Raw genomic sequence first — 19,240 nt, 5'->3', positions numbered from 1 at the left:
TTCTGGGTCACACAGCCTTGCCCCTGTCCCAGCTTTCTCAGCTGTCTGTTGGGGCTGCACCCTGCAGCGATCACCTCGTCTGTCTGAGCCCCAAAACCACCCTGGGAAAGGATCACAGGCCGCAGGGCCTGGCTGAGTGGCTCATGGAGGCTGGCACAGCACATTCTGGAATGCCACCTAGGCAGGTCAGGCAGGTTCCGGGACATAGCCAGCTCGCTCCACTCCTCCCTCCCAGGAGAGCCCAGGCAGGGGAAGGGGTTCACAGGCTGGAATGCAGACCACGGACTTCCTCCCACACATCTGACCGGGCCTCACAACCACACACCCTCCAGGGCCAGAAGGAATCAGAGCCAAGGAACCGGGCCCTCGGCCACACAGCAAGCATGGGGCCAGGTAGTGGGTCGGCAGGGACAATGGAGACACAGGCCCCCCTGCCCCAGCCCAGGGGGCTCTGGCCCTGCCCCTCCCCACCCCCGCCAGGGAGAAAGCTTCAGGCCCAGGACTAGCCCAGGACCCAGGCACTCAGGCGCTTTCCCCGAGTTTGGAAATGGTTCCCGGACTGGCCGTGGGGATTTCCTGCTTTGACATCTCAGAGACTGTTCCCAGGCTGATGGCGACGGAGGAAATGGGGGCACATGCCATGGAAACAGGGTCACCAAAGGCTCTGCCGCTGTCCTGCCTGGAACCTAAGGAACTCCCTTCACCAGCCTCAGGGCAGACCCTGGGCCCCTGGGTCCTGATGAGGCCCCAGGACCAAAAGAAGGATCCCCTCTAAGGACTCGGGCCTGTGGCCTCCCCGGGCGCCGCTGGTCTGTTTTCAGGGAGAGCAGCAGAGGCTGGGGAAGCCGGTCTTCTTGAGTGAGGTCAAGAGTGAGGTCTGGACACAAAGCACACATCCCTTCCGGCGAGTCAGGACCAGGGAGGAGACCCCGCAGGGAGACCCAGCAGGTGTGGCGGGGGCCTGGCAGGGGAGTGGGCCTCACCTGACTGCAGCAAGCCGGCGCCTCGGTCCTTGACCCCAAACTGCTGCTGGATGTCCAGAAGGACGCCTGGGAGGGAAGACAGAGGGTGCTTATGTCTGATGCCCGGGGCCCCTGTCCCCCACCCCACCTAGGAGACCCCCAGTCTAAGCCCAGCCCGCCCAACCCAGCCCCTTCCACAGAAGGCCACCTCACCCAGTCTGGCCAGGCCACTGGGGAATCTGCAGGCCAGGCTATGCTCACCCTGGGGGCATGGGATCCCACCCCCCACTCAGGGACCACTCAGGGCCACTGCAGGAACCTGAGGACAGACGGGCGGGACTCGGGCAAACGCGTGCTCGCGCCCACTCAGCTGTCCTCAGGGTTGCAACCAGGACCCCGCTTCTCCGATGCCAGAGCTGAGACACAGAGGGAAGCGGGTAGGGCTTCTTGGGGGGAAGGGGATCCCTGGAGGTCATGCCTGTCCTCCTCCTGAGTCCCCACCACCTCTGCTCTCCCGTTAGGACTTTGCATGTCAAGAGGACTATAACCAGAGGCCACCAACAACCACGGACAGACAGAGCCACGGCTGCGTGGGGGCCGGCAACCTCCTGGAGCCTCCTCACCTCTCACGGCGCCCAGCCCCCCACCCCGCAGGCCCTGGGGGCCCCCCACCTCTGCTTATCTCCAAGGACAGCAGGGGGCTGGGCCACAGGCAGGAACCCCACCCCTCCCACCCGCCCCCCGGCCATGACACATCTGCACTGAGAAGGGCTAGGGAGCCAGGAGGAGGAGACAGAGCAGGTTACCCCGACAGCCCCCCACACAGGGCACGGAAGAAGGGACCTGCCCTCCGGGGTCTCCCAGAGCTCATCAGGATATGGTGATGGCGCACATCACTGAGCAGGAACTGGGCAGACAAGGGAGCTGAGCAGAGAGGTTAAGCCTGTGCCCCAGGTCGTACAGCGGCAAGGTGGCCAAAGCGGCCCCCGGGGCCCCGGAGGAGGGTCCTGCCTGGAAACTGCCCCCCGAGCCCCAGGGCCGGGATGCTGAGCCCTCTTCCGGGATGCAGCCTGACACCGAGAGACACTGGCCTCCTCCTCGTGAGTGCCGAGTGGATTCACCCTAATTACCCATAATGAAGAGGCTGTGCAAGGCCCAGTTAATGACTTAATAACTAAGGCGGGCTGTGGTCGTGCCCCGAACGCGGAAGCCAGGGGCCTGTCCCTGTGGACGGAGGGGCCACCAAGTGGGGCCTCCGCGGGCGGCACGGTTGGGCCCAATCTTAGGGCACCACTTACACTCACCTCCCAGCCCCGCAGCCCATTCGCCCCACTTCTGAGCCAGGGCCGCCCTGCCCCTCTCTCTCCCCCACAGTCAGCACCTCCCGTGGCTCCCCAGTGCCTCAGACGCACACTGGCCTCCACCAGGCCACGGGGCTGCAGGCTCAGCCCCTCCAACCCCGCCTCTGGCCTCCCTTTCAGAACACCCCCGCCCCATGCTCTGGACCCCGACTGCCCACAGGTTCTCTACCCTGATTCCTGCCGCTCCTTCAACACTAGTTCAGGTGCCTCTTCTTCTGGGAAGTCTTCCTTGGCTTCTCCCCCTCCTGTCACCCTCAATAAGGCAGGTGCCCCCACATTCCCCTGGCACACTAGGATCAGTGACTTCTGAAGACACGTAGGGACGTGGGTAGGAGCTCGCTGGGCCCACGGTGGCTAAGAGCCACGAATTACTGCCCCTGCTAAGTTCTAGGTACCCAGTGAGGCTCTGCAGATGCGATTTCTACCCCTGCTGCTTCGTCGCATTTTCCACCCCATTTTACGTATGAGAAAACGGAGGCCCTGAGAAGTGAAGTAACTTGTCCTATGGCAGGCAAGGGCCCCAGTGAGATTTGAAACAGGTTCTGTTGTCAAAAACCAAAAATGTTTTCTTCTGCCATGCCGCCTCTGCACGCACTTGGCTCTTGCGGGCCCCCAGCCCAGGCCCCGGCACGCAGCCAGCCCCCAGCGGCTGTTTGTGGACAGAGACGCCCCATCCCCACTGCAGTGAGAGCCCCCTCAGGGCAGGGTCGTGGCGGGGCATCTCCAGAACCCAGAACAGACGCCGTCACATGTTAGGTGATGGACAGGTGCAGGTGGGAGGTGGCAGGAGGGCGAGACGCCCCTGGGTCACTGCGCAGCGGGTGCCTGTCCACAGCCAAGAGGAGGGCACGTCCGGGAAGGAAGGCCGTATCAGCGTGGTCCTCATGAGGCCAGCAGGGGTCCGCAGCGCGGAGAGAACGCCCTTGTGTCCCCCGCCCCGCCCCAGGCATCTCCTAGCCTCCAGACTGGACATGCTCCACCCCCTCCAGTACTTCAAGCCCCAGTGTTTGCCTCTGCCTCCAGGAAGCCCCCCTGACCTCCTCCAATACAAAGAGCTCCTGGTAAGAGGGAAGAACATTTTTGCACATCCAGATGGATGTCCTGGGAACTCCTGGGCAGGCCAGACCCCAAGGGCCTTAGGGGCCCTCACCCCAGCACCCTGGAGCCAGGCCTTGGGTCCACCGCCTGAGCTCCAGACAGAACCTTCCCGGGGCCTGGGGGCAGGGCCTCACTGCAGCCTGGTAGGGGCTGTGGCCACAGGCGGGTGAGAGCCGCTGGCCGCTGGCTCGGGAAGCATGTGTCACAGCAGCTCGCCAGCCGCCTGGATGTTCCTCTAGGCTCCCGCCTGGCCTGGGCCCACGAGCCCCTCCCTTCTTCCCACCACGACCTTATTTTTAGCCTCTTTCCTGGAGGCTGAGGTTTGGTGGGTCACAGGACGGGCCTCCTGCCCGGGAGCAGCCTCCCACAGCTGAGGCCAGGCCCCTCCACCAGCCCCGGGCACGCAAGGTGGGGCTCCACACGCAGCCCCCCGCCGCCCACGGCCACAGCTGAGTCGAGCCTCTCCGGACCCACAGCCAGGACCGCCCTCTGCCCACGGGGGTCCCCCTCCCTGGAGCAGCCCGAACATTCTGTCCCACCAACCCCCAGTTACACCTCTCTCTCTAACTCAAGCCCCCAGGGTCTCGCCTCTTGTCCCAGGCCAGCTGTCCCTCCTGCTGCCCCGGGAGCCGGCCCTGGGGCACGTCGGTTTGGGCCTCACTTCTGTCTCCTGCGCGTCAGCTCACAGACACGCACCCCTCTCCGGCCCCTCTGCCAGCCCCTCAGATTCTCTCCCCACTCAGGCTTCCAGCCACCCAGACTCCCGTCCATGGCTCTGCCGCGTCCTCCCCGGTCCCCAAGCCGCAGCATGGCACTCCCCAGGCCAGACGGCCCTCGCCCTCCTCGGCCCCCGAGTGGGGGCCTCCAGAGAGTCTCCTTCACCCCCCGGCCCCCTCCTGGGGCCCCAGCACCCCTCCTGCAGCCTGCCTCATGGGCACTTAACCATCTTCTCCTAAGTCCTGGGCGGCGGCTCCAGAGAGCACAGCCCGTCTCTGGACTCAAGGAACAGGTGCTGCAGCCCAGAGGCTATCAACTCTGGCTGGAACTCAGAGTCAGCCAGGCCCCTGGGTCAGTAACACCCCCGACGACGACAATGTGGGGACCGACATGCGTTCAGGGCTTACCGCTTGCCCGACACCGTTCGCACGGTGCTACCTGGATTAGTTCACCGAGTAGGGCTGCAGTCGTGCTTCGTGGATCCCCGCTGCCGGCCAAATGGAGCCCAGACTTCTTCTGGCACCGGAGGCCTCCGTGACCCAGGTCTGCACAACCACCTGGCCTCAAGGTGAGACCCAAGAGTCACTGACACGCTGCCTGGGTGACCTGAACCACCGGCCTGGCCAGTCCTAGGCCCCTGTGGTGTGTACATCACAGCCTACAGGCCTCGGAGCCTTGACTCCAGCCAGGCCCTCTTCCCAGGGAGTCTGTCTACACCGTCGAGGTCTACCGCGTCCAGGGGTCAGACCCAAGGGTGTCTACGAGGGTGTCCCCCTAACTCTCTCTCTGCAGCTCTTGTTGAAGAGGTGCCCGTAACCTCGAGAGCTGGCTGATCATGGATACTCACGGTGCCACCCCCCGCCCCCCCATCGTGGCTGGTCCGTTGGTAGATCCCAGAGAAGCCAGGTCCAGATCCTAACCTGCTGGGGTCACGCAGGCCTCACAAAGGCCACGACAGAAGAAGAAACTCACACTGACCTCGGGAGCCCCCAGCCCAGCCTCAGATGCACGGCGGAGGTGACAAGACCCTGCGGTCTCTTCCTGCCCTTGTCAGCCAGGCCAGCGCACCAGGTCTCAAGTTCACGCCCTCAAACACAGGCATCATCACCCCACATTCGCCCTGCCTTTTTCGGAGCAGACGACCTAGCTGAATCCCCAAGAGCGTGGCCTCCAATACCAGACCATCTGGGTTCGACCGCACTTAACCTGCTGTGTGACCTCAGGCAAGTTACTTAACCTGTCTGTATCTCTGTCTTCCTCTGCAATGTACCTTAATTTTAAGATCTGCTTCATATGGTTGTTGTGAGGTTTAGATGGGTTCATCGATGTAAAGCGCTTAGGATGTTGTCTGGCACAGAGTAGGTAGTCCATAAACGTTAAAAATGTGACCACAGATCACTAAGCCGCGGGGTAGGAGCCCCAGCCATGACCAGAGGGCAATGGGAACTCCCACCTCAGTGTTCCTTTCTCTAAAATGGGGCAGATGCCTGCAAGGACAGGGCCTAGGGATCTGAACGGATGGGCCATGGGTCCCGGGGAGGCCTCAGAGCTGGCTCACTCTGGAAGGATCACCCTTCTCCGACACTCAGCCGCAGCTCCCGCCCCGGTAATTACAGGAGCCTGAGGGCCTGGCTCTGCTGACCTGGCCCTGCGGGCAACCCCCCCCGCCCCTCCCCCCCCCACCCCCAGCCGAAGGGGACCAGCTAGGGCGGTCCCTGAGCCAGGACCGGCTCTCAGGCACTCTCACCTCTACCTGCCCCCTCCCCCAGGGACAAGCAGAGTGACCTCTGGGAGCATCTGGGTCTGCTCTGAGCCCCGGGCTGCCCGTTTGACAGCCACGGGGTCCCCATACGCCCCACACCCACCCCGAATCCCAGTCACGTTTGTTGAACCTACACCGACCCTCCCACCGCGACGCCACCCGACAAACCTGGGTCATTAATGTCAGAGGGGCTTGGCGCTCACCTCCACAGGGATCCCGTGAGGCCCCCAGCGCCGGACCCCAGCCCCTCAGGGAGACCCCACTCCTTTTCTAGAGGGCCCGGATTCCAAGCCTGTGCCCCTAAAGAACATTGCAGCTGGGCCTGAAACACCCCTCCCTCTCCCAGGTCCTAGAGAGGAGCCCCCCACCCCCACCCGGGGCTCAGAGCCCTCCCTCCTCCCACCAAGTCTCCGTGCCCAGAGCGGGCGGGGACAGGCAGCCTGGCCTGTGTCCTGTGGTTCTAGTCTATCATTTGGGGCCAGTTTTCCTGGAACCAGACTCGGCCTTAGTAATTTGGGGGCTCTGCACAGCCGCTCCTTCCCTGGAGCAGCCCCCGCCCCACCCCTGTCCCCGGCTGTGCCCTGGCTCGGGGCCTCCCAAGACCACCAGGGCTACCCTTATCATGATCCGCAGACCCAGGATGAGGCCGGGGCGTGGGGGAGAGAAGCCCACAGACGCTCAGCTGTCCCCCTGCAAGGCCTCAGTGGCCAAGGCCTTGCTCCTGACCCTCAGATGGCAGACTGAGAGTCAGAGGGTACCACTGGATAGAGGCCCCAGAGCCAGGCAGGACCTGGCCTCCAAGCCCCCAGACTGGCCTGTGTTCCCCCTTCGCCCACCGAACCACAGGAAACAGGCTGTAACCAGCCTCCTCTCAACGTCCACACCAACTGCCCTGGCGTGGATTTGAACCCTGCAACCCAGGAACGGTGAGTGACCCAGTAACACCACCCCTGGGGCACCACACTTCACAGTCTACGAAGCTGAATCGTCCTCCTTGCTTCCCGGACCGTGTCTGGCAAATCCACGCTCGCCGGTGAAGGGACCACGAAGGCCTCACGGAGGTGCCCGTCTACAGGGCGCAGACCCACAGGGAAGCCCTCCCCGCCTCCGCGCTCCGGCCGGCGCGTCACCCCTGCTCACGTCTTGCTCTAACGTCCGTGCTTCTGTCCTTCACCCACCGCCCCCAGGCCAGCGGGACAGAGCCAGGCCCAGAGCAGGCCAGCATCCGCAGGACACTGCTGTCCAGCGTGACCCGGGCCCCACCCAGCGCTCCAAGTGCCCTCTGCCCTCACAGCAGACCCGGCAAAGTCACCTCAGAGCCCTCCTGAATGTGCGGAAGCCGTTCTGCCCGGCGTGGGGGTGAGGAGACCCCTCCATCGGGGCTGAGGGCTGGGCATGCAGGGCCCATCCTGACCACTTTCCCAAGTCCCTCCCGGGGATGCGAGGCCCACGGCTCCCTGTGCGCCGTGGTCAGGACTCAGGCCCCCGCCTCAGCATCGGGGCCTGGTCCTTCTCAGGGTCGTCTGAGCCTACCGGCGCCTCTTCCGCCCGGGAGGATGGGTTGGGGTCAGGCAGGCCGGGGTCAACCCAACCCGGCCACCCAGTCGCTCCACAAGGCCAAGCCCGGGCCAGCCCCACGTGCACGCTGAGGCGCCAGTGGCCAGCGGGAAACAGCCCCGGGGAAGGCGGGTGCAGGCAGAGCTGGGGAGGGGACAGCAGACAAGAGTTCCCGGGACCAAGTGCCCCACACTAGCCTTGGGAGCAACATCCTGACCACAAAATCACCTGTTGTGTGTCCAGGGCTCAGAGAGGGCCAGGATCTGCCTTAGGTGACAGAGCAAGTCTGGCATAGCCAGGAACAGGAAACCCAGCCTCGCTCAGGGCCCAGTAGGGAGCTGGGCCCCGGGAGCCTGAGGATCAAGCCAGGGTTCTCGGTCTCCCTGGGTCCCATCCCCCTTCTGACCTCAGGACTTCAGCACCCCCCCCCACACACACACACACCCAGGCGGAAACAAAAGCCACTTCCTGTCTGGGGAAGGGACGGGACACCTCTCTGAGCAGCTCAGGCCAGGCTGTAACGTGCAGCCCTCCTGCCCCTCACAAAACGGGAAACTAAGGCACGAGCTGGCCGGTCACACCCTTGGTCCCAGACCAAAGCGCTTCCTCTGACGGGTCAACAGCACGCCAGGCAAGGTACCTGCAGAGACGGGCAGCCGGTGGTTTGTCATTAGGGCGCTGGCTCTCCAGGCCGGTCGGGCCTCTCACCTGGGCGCTGACCTGCCAGACAGCCACCTTGGAAGGCGGCCCTGGACGCCCCGCCCACCCGGCAGGACCGAAGTGGTGCTGACACTGCAGTGGCCAGGGCAGGGCCACCCAAGGGGACAAGGCCACTGGAGGGGGTGGGGCAGGGCTGCTGTTGGCCATCCGCATCCACCAAGGTGGCCACAGAGCTGGGAGCTTGACGTGGCCTCCACCCACCCAGGTGACCCTGTGACGGGCCCTGGGCGGACAGACTCAACCAGGCGGACACCAGAAGAGCCAAGAGCCCCAGGCAGGCAGCCCCCTCCTGCAGCCAGCTCAGGTATGCGGGGAACCCCCAGGCCTGCCGGGCCTGTGTTCCCACCCGGTCCCTGTGCTCTGCTCTCCCCGGCTTTGTGTTAGTGAGCAGTTGCCATGGATACTGGTCTCAGCTTCTTTGGCAGAAAAGGGCTCCCCCAGGGCAGGGCTCTGCCTCTCCTCACCAGGCTCTGCCCCGCCCAGTGCCACCAGCTGGATCAAAGGGAAAGAGCTCAGGAAGGCACAGGTGCCCCAGAGAAGCTGGGGAGGGGTCTCAGCTCCCAACAGCCATTCTCCATTCTCTTCCTGCTGGGCCTGGCTCCAGCCTCCGTCCTGCTCCCATTTCACAGATGGAAGAGTGAGGGCCCGGGGGCCGATGGAGCTCCGGCACCAGGAAGCAGATCGGAGGAGACGGTGCCCGAGCCCTCACCTTTCCCCTGAGCTGGCAGCCGTGACTGGGCTCCAGCCGTGGGAGCAGGGGAAGCCGTAGCAGCCTCTGCTCAGAGGCCTCGTGCCCTGGCCAGCAACAGGGCCAGGCACCCCTGCCTGCACGGAGACAGCAGTATCCTGGGGGGTCCTGTTCCCGCTCCTCTCGGCTGCGGCTGCGGGAGCTTGGGTGAGCACCTGTGCTCTCTGGCCTCCAGCATCCCCATCCACACGAGGAGATGTGTGCCGGGGTAGCCCTGGGCTCCTTCCCTTCCACCCCTCTGATAAGCGCCAGAGCTGGGCCTGGCCCTCCTCACCTGCTGCCTGTGCCCTCAGGGGGTTCTCAAGGGGAGGAGGGGAGGCCGTAATTGGCTGGGAATGCTACTTGTTCCCAGGATGGAGACCCGGCCTGGTGGAGGACGGAGGGGTCCTCAAAGGGGCCTGAAAGGGACTGACCGAAACAAAGAAACACGGGAAGGACAAGGTGGCCGGGAGCAGAGCTTGCACAGAGGCGAGAAAGGGAAGGAGGCTGGCATCTGTGCGGCTCTCCTAAGGGTGCGTGAAAACACTCATTCACTCAGGCAACCCGCGAGGCACCCAGGAGGCGGTGATAACCCAGAAGGCTCAGGTGACACCCCCCAGGTCACCCAGCTGGGGGGGCTGAAGAGCCTGAACCCAGGTCTGCACTGGCCACTGCAGCGGGACCCCAGCCACCGTGGCTGTGGCTGCCTGAGCCGTGGCCAGTCCCGACTGACCCGCGCTGTAAACGGAGAACACACACCAGGCTGCAAAAGTTAGTATGAAAAAAAAAAAAAGAGCAAAATATCCCATTAATAGCTTTTATGTTGATTACATGTGCAAATACATTAGAAATGTGAGGTTGAATAAAATATATGAATCGGTTTCACTTATTTCTTTTTACTTTTTCAACGTGGCTCCTAGAAGTGTTTAACTTATATATGCGGCATCATATTCCTCTTGGACAGAGCTGGTTGATCTATACCATAAAGATAGAAACACACAGCACAGATTTCGAGAAAGAGAGTGGGAAATCCACTGCTGAGGGTCTCAGGAGTCAGGTGGGTCGAACATCAAAGGTGACTGAGCCGTAGAATGTCTGCCCCCTCACCCACCCCACCCCCTCCCCCAGCCAGCAGCAGGTGGACTCTGGCCTGGGATGCCCATTCCCCTGCCCTCCCCCTCCAAACACATCAGCCCATGGCAGTTGTCATAGAGACAGTAAATCTCCCTAAAAACTGGACCTGGGGCAGGGGCGTGGGGAAGCCTGCCTTAACGAGAGGGAGAGGGAGCCAGGCTTATCCGGAGAGGAAATCTGTGTACGTTGTGTGTTGGGGGTGGGGCGGTGCCGGGACAGGGAGGGATGCATAGCCCAGGCGGGTGTTTGCACAGGGCTTTCCGGACCTTCCTCCCGACGGCCCCACACCCCTCTGAGCCACCGCTCCCCATCCCCCCCTTACGAATTCCCTCAAATTTCCTATCTTGTTCTCCCATTCTGACTCTGGGACCCAAGTAGGGTGGGAGGCAGATAAGTTCCAGACCTCCCTGATCCCACCCTCTCCCCTCAGTCCCTGGCAGGGTCAGTCTCCCTGAGGATACCAGGGAGGGGTGGGTCTGGGGCCGGGAGAAAACAAGTTGTGCAGTGTCACAATGCCAGAGACAGCACCAATCACCGTCCAGTAGAGATGTGGCAGCCCTCCCGGGCCAAGGCTTGCTGGTAGACCTACCACCTGCCTTCTCGGCACTTCCCAGGCCGTCCTGGACAAGGGGTGCCCAGGGGCCTTGGTCTCCTCCTGTGCACAGAGTCCATTTTGCACCGACCACAGATCCCCGTGCTCACTGACCTCCCCCCACTTTATGGTGGCACCGAAGCTCCCAGGTCCCAGACAGCACAGCGTGGGGGGCCGGTGCAGCCGGGTGTTCCTGCGTCTTCCTGTTCCCCAGACCACAGTAAGAGCCTCCTGTGGATGGCCCAAGTCAGAAATGGGCGCTACTGGTTCCCAGTGCTGCACCCCCCCCCTTTGCCGCCCCCGCAGCAGAAGGAATAGAGAGCCAAGGGCTTTTGAAAGTGGGAGAGGGGGAGGGGGAACCCATCAGAGTCCCCTCCTTCTACTTGACACAAAACCCTATTCGGCAGAGGAAGACTGAGGCCAGCAGGAGGGAAAGGGACCCAGGTGACACACGGTGGACAGTAGGGCCCACCTCTCTCCATGGCCCCACAAAGTTCTCTTTCGAGTCTGTCCAAAATTCCTCCCGGCACCTTCCCTCCCTCTCTCTCTCTCTGTCTCTCTCTCTCTTCAGTTGTTCCAGATTTTACTGAGCTGTGGCTAGGCAGGGTCTGGGCCAGCGTGCCATGTAGACAGCCACTGCTCTCCTCCTCCTGCAGGGAGCCCCCCGTACCAGCCTGCCCACAGAGCTTTCATTTCAAGGTTACCCCTTTCTCACCTACAGGCAGCTCAGTCCACGGAAGGCCCTACTCACAGACCCCCCCCCCGGGGAACTGGGGGAGGGGGGGTGAGCCGCCGGAACCCAGTCCATCCCCCAGGGGCCCAGAGATTATCCACCAAACAAACGGGAACCAGACTTAAACAGGAGCTGGGACTGGCCCAAGGTCACACACCAAGCAAGTAAGGGGCAAATCTGGGACTAGAACCTGGCTGTTCCACAGACCCCCACCCCGTCCCCAAGGCTGGTTCCCAGAGACGCTCGCACGGGATGAGGCAGCCCCCTCTGCAGCCCCGGTGGCCTGCGCTCTACCCCAGGCCCCCAGCGCCACAGAGCTGGGGGAGGCGGCTTCAGGCCTCCAGCCAGGGCCAGCTGCAAACCGCATCTCGGGTCCCCAGGCGCCGCGGACCCGCCCCGCCCCTCCCTCCGCTCCCCGCAGCCCCGAGCCTTTGTCAGCCACGCGCTCACACACGGATCCGCGCCGCCCGCGCGCACACACCCGGGCTCCCCTGGCGCACACCCGCAAGGGGCGCGCGCGCTCGCCGCCCGCACGCAGGGGAGTGGAGGCGCCGGAGGAAGGAAGGAACTGACCCGCTACGGCCCGACAGACGGCCTGGGCTGGGGGAAGGGGAAGCTGGGGCCGGGGCGGGAGGGGGCGCGGAGGCGAGGACGCGGAGAGACGCGGAGGAGACTCTCGGAGAAGAGGACAACGGATGGGACGTCAGGGCTGGCGAGGACGCGCGGGCTGCTCCGCGGCTGGGGACCCCTCCAACCCCTGGCCCGGCGGGGCGGGGGCGGGGGGCAGGTCCCCGATTGGACCCGTGATTCACGGGCCGTCACTTGCCCAGCGTGCCTGAGCGGAGGGCCCTTAGACACCCCGCTTAAGGCTTGAATACAGGGGCCCTGGGACCAAAGGCTCCCCGGGGAACCTCCAGGCCGGGGGGTTGGGGGGTGGGGGCTCCTGGCTCTCGGGCTGGGTGGGGCGCTCGCTCACCTGCTACGGTGTACCTGTCCAGGTAGTTGAGCACGTTGCCCAAGCTGAGGATGGCGGCAGCGGCCCCCCGTCCGCGGCCCAAGCTGGCCGGCTTGGGCTGCTGAGCTCCGGGGCCCTTGGCAGCGGCCGCGCAGCCGGGGGTGCCGGGGGTGCCGGGGGGTCCGGACGGCGCCCGCCTCACGCTGCCTGACAGCGTCTGCACCTCGTCGTCCGCGGCCGCGGCTCCCGCGGCGCCCACTCCCCGCGCCCCGCAGCAGCCGCCGCCTCCAGCCCCTCGCTGCGCCCCCCGGCGCCGGCGCCGCCGCTCCGCGTCCGCCTCCTCCTCCTCCGCGCCGCCCGCCGCCGCCGAGGCGCACTCCAGGCACATCATGCCGGCCGGGGCCGGGACCGGGGCGGCGGGGGGCGCGGGGGGCGCGGGGCCCAGCCCGGGCCCACTCAGAGCGTGTGCGCGCCGCGGAGCCGCCGCTGCACCATCGCGGCCGGGCCCGTCGGCTCCTGCGCTCCGGCCCGCGTTCCGCGCTGCGCCGCCGCCGCCGCGGCTCTGACAGCTGCGCCCCGGTCCCGCCCACCCGGCGGCGGCCAATCGGCGCGCGGCTCGGCCGCGGCCCCGCCCCGCACGTGCTGCCCGGGGCGGCCGACGGGGGCGCAGTGGGCCGCGCGGGGGCGGGGGCGGGGGCCCGGGGCGCGCGGCGTCCCGGAGACGGCGCCCGGCCCGCGGCTGCTCACCGCCCGGATTTAATCAGTCCGGGGAGAGCGCGGAGTGTGACCGGCGGGGGCTTGGCGCGGACCCCCGGCCTCGGCCAGGCGCACAGGGCTGTGTGGCCCACCTCCGCAGGGAAACCCAGATCCAGCTCCTGACCGCTCCCGGCCCCTATGCCTGTGCGCGCGCCGAGACCCTACCCTCGCCTCCGCAGAGAGGCGGCCCCTGGCGGGGGAGCCGGGCTCCTGTGGGGCCCACCAGACGCAGGGCATGCCTAAGGGGCCTCCCCAAGCATCAGACTGCCAGCTGCGCCCTAGGGAGGGGGCGAAGCCCAGGATGGAAGACGGGAGGCTGGGTCGTGTGTGGCACCACCCTGGGCAGACCCCTAACTCTCTCTAGGTCCCAGTGTCTCTCCCGGGGCGGGGGTAGATCGGAGGACAGAATTCAGCCCGGAAGTCTATGAGCGGTCACTACCACCCTACCTGGGGAAGGGCGAGTCCTGTCTCCGATGGATGTGGCAGGGTCGAGTACCTTCTGTGTTCGCGGCCACAGTCACTGCCCTCGCCCATCTCAGAGGTGCCGTGGTTCCGTGCCCCGGCCCCAAACCTACCCTCTTCATCTGTCTGAGGCTTTGACTGTAACTCAAATCCTATAGAAAGTGCTGGGGACCGAATGTTAGCACTGGACATAGCCTGGGAAACCAGAATTACCCCCATGTTGCACAGACAGGGCCCAGAAAAGACCTCACCGTGGACCTGCAGATTTGGTGCTGACCCGGGGCTCTGATACCGGTCCCCCGGGGTTGGGAGCTCAGTTCCCCCAAGTGCAGGGGCAAGTGCATCCATCCCATGAAAGCATCGGCTACCGTGAGTCACGGCATAGCCAACGGGTGATGCCGCACGAGGCACCCCCTCCCTGCTGAGAGCAGAGTTAATCCCCAAGCTGGTGTTTCTTGGCGCCTTCGAGGTGTGTTTTAAATTCTGCAAGGTGACTAAAAATATGCTTCAGTGTGTTGGGTATGGATGACTGTCACGGGAGGGCCAGGAAACAGACTCCATTCTCAAAGTTCCTTGCTGCCTCTTTCCAGCTTCAAGCCGGATAAGGAAAGTTCTGCTGGCTGTCCTGGTGCTTAACAGGCCAGCACAGACCCAGGGGCTCCATGGGGTTGGGGCCGGGCCCTGGCAATGCCCCTCGCCACTATGGGGTGGTGCCAGCTAGGGGACGGTGCCCAGCGGTGGTTCTGTGTCCGGCTGTGAAGGAGACACAACCACGGCTCAGAGCCCCACCCCAAGGTCCCCTTCCCACTGGACAAAATTCCTCCTCCTTTCGGCCATAGCCCTGCCCAGGGAGAGTTTTAGCTCCTGACCAGAAAGGGGGCACTCCCTTTGCAGCCCCCACTAGCCTAGAGCAGGGGAAGATGTCAGAGTTTGGAGCCTTTCGAGTGGGGGGGAGCCTCTGAGCAGCTATTCGTACAGTGTGGGTTTTTCTGGGATGTTAACTCAAAGCCACTCTCTAGAGCAAGTCTCTGGGTAGCTATGGGGCACCGAGGGCAGGGCGACAGGAAGGACTATAGCGCTTTCTGGCTGTGTAGCCCTGGCAAGTCACAGTGGTGCCGAGAGCCTCTGGCTGGACCACGAGACTGCCGGCCGCAAGACTCACAGGGCCCTTATCTCCATCCCGCCAATGAAGAAACCGAGGCTCAGGGAAGAGAAGTAATGTGCTCAAGGTCGCACACCTGGTGGACACTGGGCCTTGCACTGAAGCCAGGTGCACCTGCCTCTGACGCAGCGTGCCCTCTGCTGCCCCGCAGTGCTGCTCTTGGTTCCTCCAGGACTCGGTTCCTCGGCAGCACGTGGTGCCAGGCCGAACTCCTCCGTTCCTTTGTGAGGCCTAGACCACAAAACAGTGGGCCAGCATCCCCAAGGCAAGTGTATTTGGTTTCCTGACTGAGGGACTGGACTTTTCAGAGCCTTTAACCTCAGAGTGTACGCTGTGGGGCTCCCAGGCAGAGGTAGAGGCTGCGGTGTCCCCATGTGTACTTGTCAGGTGTCCAGAGCTTTGCAGAGCACAGTCTGAGACACACGGGCTTCCCCAAGGCTGATACCCAGGAGCTCAGCCCCTCTGCCCATCCCCCAGGACTCGGGCCTCAGTTTCTTCCCTTCTCACTGGGCGTACTCGCCCTTAGCAGTCTCTCGGCCACCATCCACATGCCCTCGGCACCCCAATCTCCATCTGTAGATGTGGCCTCATCTGCAAGCTCAAAGTCCATATGCACGCCCACCCGCCCCATATATCCTGCAGTTCCTTAAACCCAGCACAGTCAAAACTGAACTCATCGTTCCCTTAAGGCTGCTCCATTCTGATGTCATTTCTCTCTTGGCAAATAGCACCATCGTCCTCACTGTCACTGAGCAGGACAGCGGGGGCCATCTGGGACTCCTTCTCCCTCAACTCCTATATCTAGGGCCTGTCCACTTTCTTTTCTTTAAAACCCACGGACTCAGCTCAAACCTCTCCTGCCTCACCTTTTTAAAACTCACCACACCTGCCCCAACATCCCCCGCCAGGCTTTTCTCTGTATTTCTTGCCAATGACTTTCTAAATCACCCATATGACCCCATCCGTACCTTGCACATAACCTTTCCATGGCTCTCCACTGCCCACAGGATAAAGATATCTAGGTTCCAAGACCCATCATGACCCTTCATGACCCATGCCAATCTCCAGCCTCAGATCCTACTGCCCAGCTCTCAAAATCAGAGTCCACCACACTGAAAACAGAGCTCCCTGAACTCGTTCAGGGCTATTACACTTCCTGGAGCCTGGAGGGGTGATGGGGATGGGGGGAGCCTATCTATAGTCCCTGCTGTCCCCTCAACGCAATGCTGTTCAGAACCACGGAGAGCGTCACGTGGGACCCCCCCCCCCCTCCCCCTGCCCCTAGTCTGGCTCTGCCTCGTGTCTATCCAGCTCACCCTTTCTACTCGCCCTCAGAACCTCGGCACAGACCATGACTTCCTCCAGAAAGCCCTCCTCAACCCACCTGAAAACTGTCATTTCCTCCTCTGGGCTACCTGAGTAGCCTGTGTGTGCCTCCCTCTCACCACAGCCGTCGTGCTCATTGTGTTTTGTACATGAGTCCACCCCCTACCCTGCCCCACAACCAACTGTGAGCCTCGGGGGCCTATACCCTGTCTGATTCATCTCCACAGCCCAGTGCAGAGGCGCTCAGAGAATGTTTGTTGATTGAATGAGTAAATGACATTTAGCAGGTGCTCAGGAAGTGTGTGTTGATTTGCATCATGTATCTGTTGCTCTGAGTGACTCAGAAACCAGCCGCATTCCTCTCCTGGCTCCTCTGGAAAAGGCATTTTTCTCCCTGGCCGACTCCACCCTCCCTTAGCTTCCATGTCCCATTTGCCTCCACCCTTTGATTACCTTTCCCACAAGTCGGCACCCACCGTGGGGGGAGACGGTGCCCCCTCTCTGCTCCTGCCATTGCCAACAGCGGACTTGTCAGAGCCCCTCCACCCCCCAGCCTGGGCTTGCCTTGCCAGTTTTGCTCAGAATGCTCTGTCCCTGCCTCTCTCTCCTGCTCAGAACAGATGGCTCTGAGTCCCCACTAACACAGAAGTTCCTGTTCTGTCATTTGAACATTTTTAACGCTTTCTAAATTATAGAAGATTCAGTCTCCTTTGATCATGGACTCAGACTATCAGAAACAAAGAATCCCTTGAAGGATACGGCGCCCAGCTTCTTCCCGGTCCTGCCAAGACGCGGATCTGAGAGAGCGCCAGTGGCCCGCCCAAGGGCGTCAGGATGGACGCCATCTTTGTTTGGTTTTCCTTCCATTGCTGTTCAGAGCCCATCCCCCTTCCCAGCAGCACCTGGTTTCCTGCTGTTAATGGAGCTAAAAAGCAAGGAATGACCGTGGGGTCCAACTGGACTCTCTCTCCCGGGGCTTTAAATCTCGAGTAGGGTGGCGAGAAAATAGGGAAAATTGTTTGGCGCTTTGGTGAAGGTCCCCAGGAAGACGGCCCAGAAGCCCTGGCTTCGGAATCTGCAATGTACTCATCAATTCTGTGAGCCCCTGACGTGCTTCCAACAAATCCCTTTCTTGCCTAAGTCACTCAGTTTCTTCTGCACATCACCAGACAACCCTAACCGATATAGTCACACAGGAGGAGCACGTGCGGTCACACAGCTTCCTGTGTGCGGTAAAACCCGGCACCAGTGGCCTCCTCCCGCCTGTCTCTAGAGGCCGCATTAAGCCAAAACCCTCACAGTCCGGCTCAGACATGGCGGAAAGACAGACACTTTAGGGCATGAAACGGACAGAACGATGTCTGGTGATGCAGGGGAGCAAGCCAGCGTCGGGGTGATCGTCCCAAAGCCCCTGCCCGACCCTCCGAGCCTGAGGTCAGGGTGGAAGAAGCAGCTCACCCCCGCCCACGCTCTCGCGTGCCCCACGCGGACCAGCGCACCTGTGTGCCAGGATCACACCGGGAGATGGAAGACAGCGGCTTTCTCGGGGGGAGCGGTCGGCAGGCTGAGTGGGCGGCTCGGCTTGAGGGCCTCGTCCTGCTGACCAGAAGCACATCCTCACCCGCATTCCCAACACCGAGACTCTCGGGAGTATCAGGGCCTGGGATTGCTCAGAAGTGACCTTTAGGCCAGACAGGTGTGATGGATTGACCTCCCCGGCCCCCGCGGCTGGGCTCTCACGGACCCACACCTGTGACCCCGGGGCAGTGAGGCCTGAGCAGACGCGGCCGGTCTCTCACTCCTGGCTCCCGCCAGCCCAGGCCCCGCCCCGCCCACCCCATCCCCCCCAACCCTTCGGATGATAACACCCTGCAAACTCGGGGCTGGGCATTCTGTCCCGAGTCCTAGCGAGCACCACCCTGCCCAGCCCAGCAACCCAAACACCAGAATGCACTGAGTCAGAAGGAACTACTCTGGATTCAGGGTTCGAGCCCCAGTGCCTCCTGGTCCCCCCAGTTTCTCCGGCCTCCCCCGTTCCCCCAAAGTGCGTGTGCGCACGCACACACACACACACACACACGCACGCACGCGCGCGCGCGCCTCCAAGACGTATCAGATACCTTTATCCCGCTCTCTCCAGGGGAATTCTCCTGCTTTGCTCCTCCGGCCCCTCCCCGCACCTCCGCAGGGTCTCCTGGGGGACTTAACGCTTCCTCTGCCCACAGGTGGCCTCACTCGGCCTGAAGTGAGAGTCACTGCCCACAATCAAGATGGGCACCAATGATACCAACGCCTGTTTCTGGAACTTGCAGGGACGTGGTCTCTGACCTCTGACCTTTCCCCCCAGCCGCTGGACTCTGGGCTGGTGGGGGGGCAGGTGGCTGTTCTGACTCATGGGAAGCCCTTGCCCGTGTTCTGGGAATGGAGCCTCACAGGGGGCCTTCTCAGGGCTGCAGGGAGGAAGGTTCAGACCCGAGAGCAGGGCATCTGTGGGTCCAGACCCAGCCAGTGAGAATCACACAAGTGTGGGCTGGGAAAGCCACATTCGACGCCCCTCTTAAACACAGCAGGGCCCCAAGGGGGGCCATGGCATCCTGGCTCCCACACAGACCAGGAGCCTCCTTCTCAGGAGAAAACAAGGGGATCCTGTGACCTACAACAGGAAATACATGTTTGGTCTTCATCCTGTTTCCCGCTCAGAGCTCCTAAAACCTCTGGAATCTCCTAGATGCCAGAGAGCCCTCAAGATGCCTTTTGTTTGTTAATGAGGTGGCATCTGGACCCCACCCAAGTTGGGGCGTGGCCAGGAGCAGGCCGCACGTGACCAGAGGCTGGCACCTCCAGTCCCACCCCCTGACCTCTGGGGACCCACGAGGGGCGGGAGGTCCGGTCGGTCGCCAGTGGCCAATGAATGACTCGATGAGCCATGCGGTTCGGCGAAGCCTCCAGGAAAACCCGAAAGGACGGGGCTCAGAGAACTTTTACAAGAAGCTGGTGAGGCAGGGAGTGCGGTGTTTCCCTGGGTTCTGGAGGCCGCCCCAGCGGACGGCAGAACCCGAGGAGGGGGCCGTGGGGACCTCTGACCCATAGCCGGTCAGTCAGAAGTACAGCCGACAGCCTGGCCTTGCACTTGGCCCCTCCGGTGGGGCGGGGGGGGGGGGTGGGCAGTCTCGTAGGACCGAACCCTTAGCCCGTGGACTCTGACACTCTTTCCGG

At 63.1% G+C, this 19,240-nt stretch overlaps 1 protein-coding gene across 9 annotated transcripts in view; it reads right to left on the bottom strand.

The window, feature by feature from the left end:
- The window catches only part of SPNS2 (sphingolipid transporter 2), a 35,423-nt gene extending 17,724 nt beyond the window's left edge, over nt 1-17,699 (bottom strand). The window contains exons 1-3 of one of the 9 annotated variants that reach the window (XM_023244680.2): nt 12,340-12,843; nt 4,546-4,695; nt 984-1,049 (exon numbers count right to left, since the gene is read on the bottom strand). In XM_023244680.2, the coding sequence (XP_023100448.2) occupies nt 984-1,049; nt 4,546-4,695; nt 12,340-12,709 (586 nt within the window). In that variant the 5' untranslated portion in view covers nt 12,710-12,843. Of the gene's footprint in view, nt 1-983; nt 1,050-4,545; nt 4,696-12,339; nt 12,844-17,523 lie in introns of those variants that run through there. The other 8 variants (XM_023244677.2, XM_023244682.2, XR_002738273.2 and 5 more) reach the window with 8 other exon arrangements.
- Nucleotides 17,700-19,240: the final 1,541 nt, after the last annotated feature.

This window comes from Felis catus, chromosome E1 (genome assembly GCF_018350175.1).
Source record: "Felis catus isolate Fca126 chromosome E1, F.catus_Fca126_mat1.0, whole genome shotgun sequence".
Classification (NCBI taxonomy): domain Eukaryota; kingdom Metazoa; phylum Chordata; class Mammalia; order Carnivora; family Felidae; genus Felis; species Felis catus.
The sequence above is the reverse complement of the archived record's forward strand: the minus strand, read 5'-3'. Positions and strand labels throughout refer to the sequence as shown.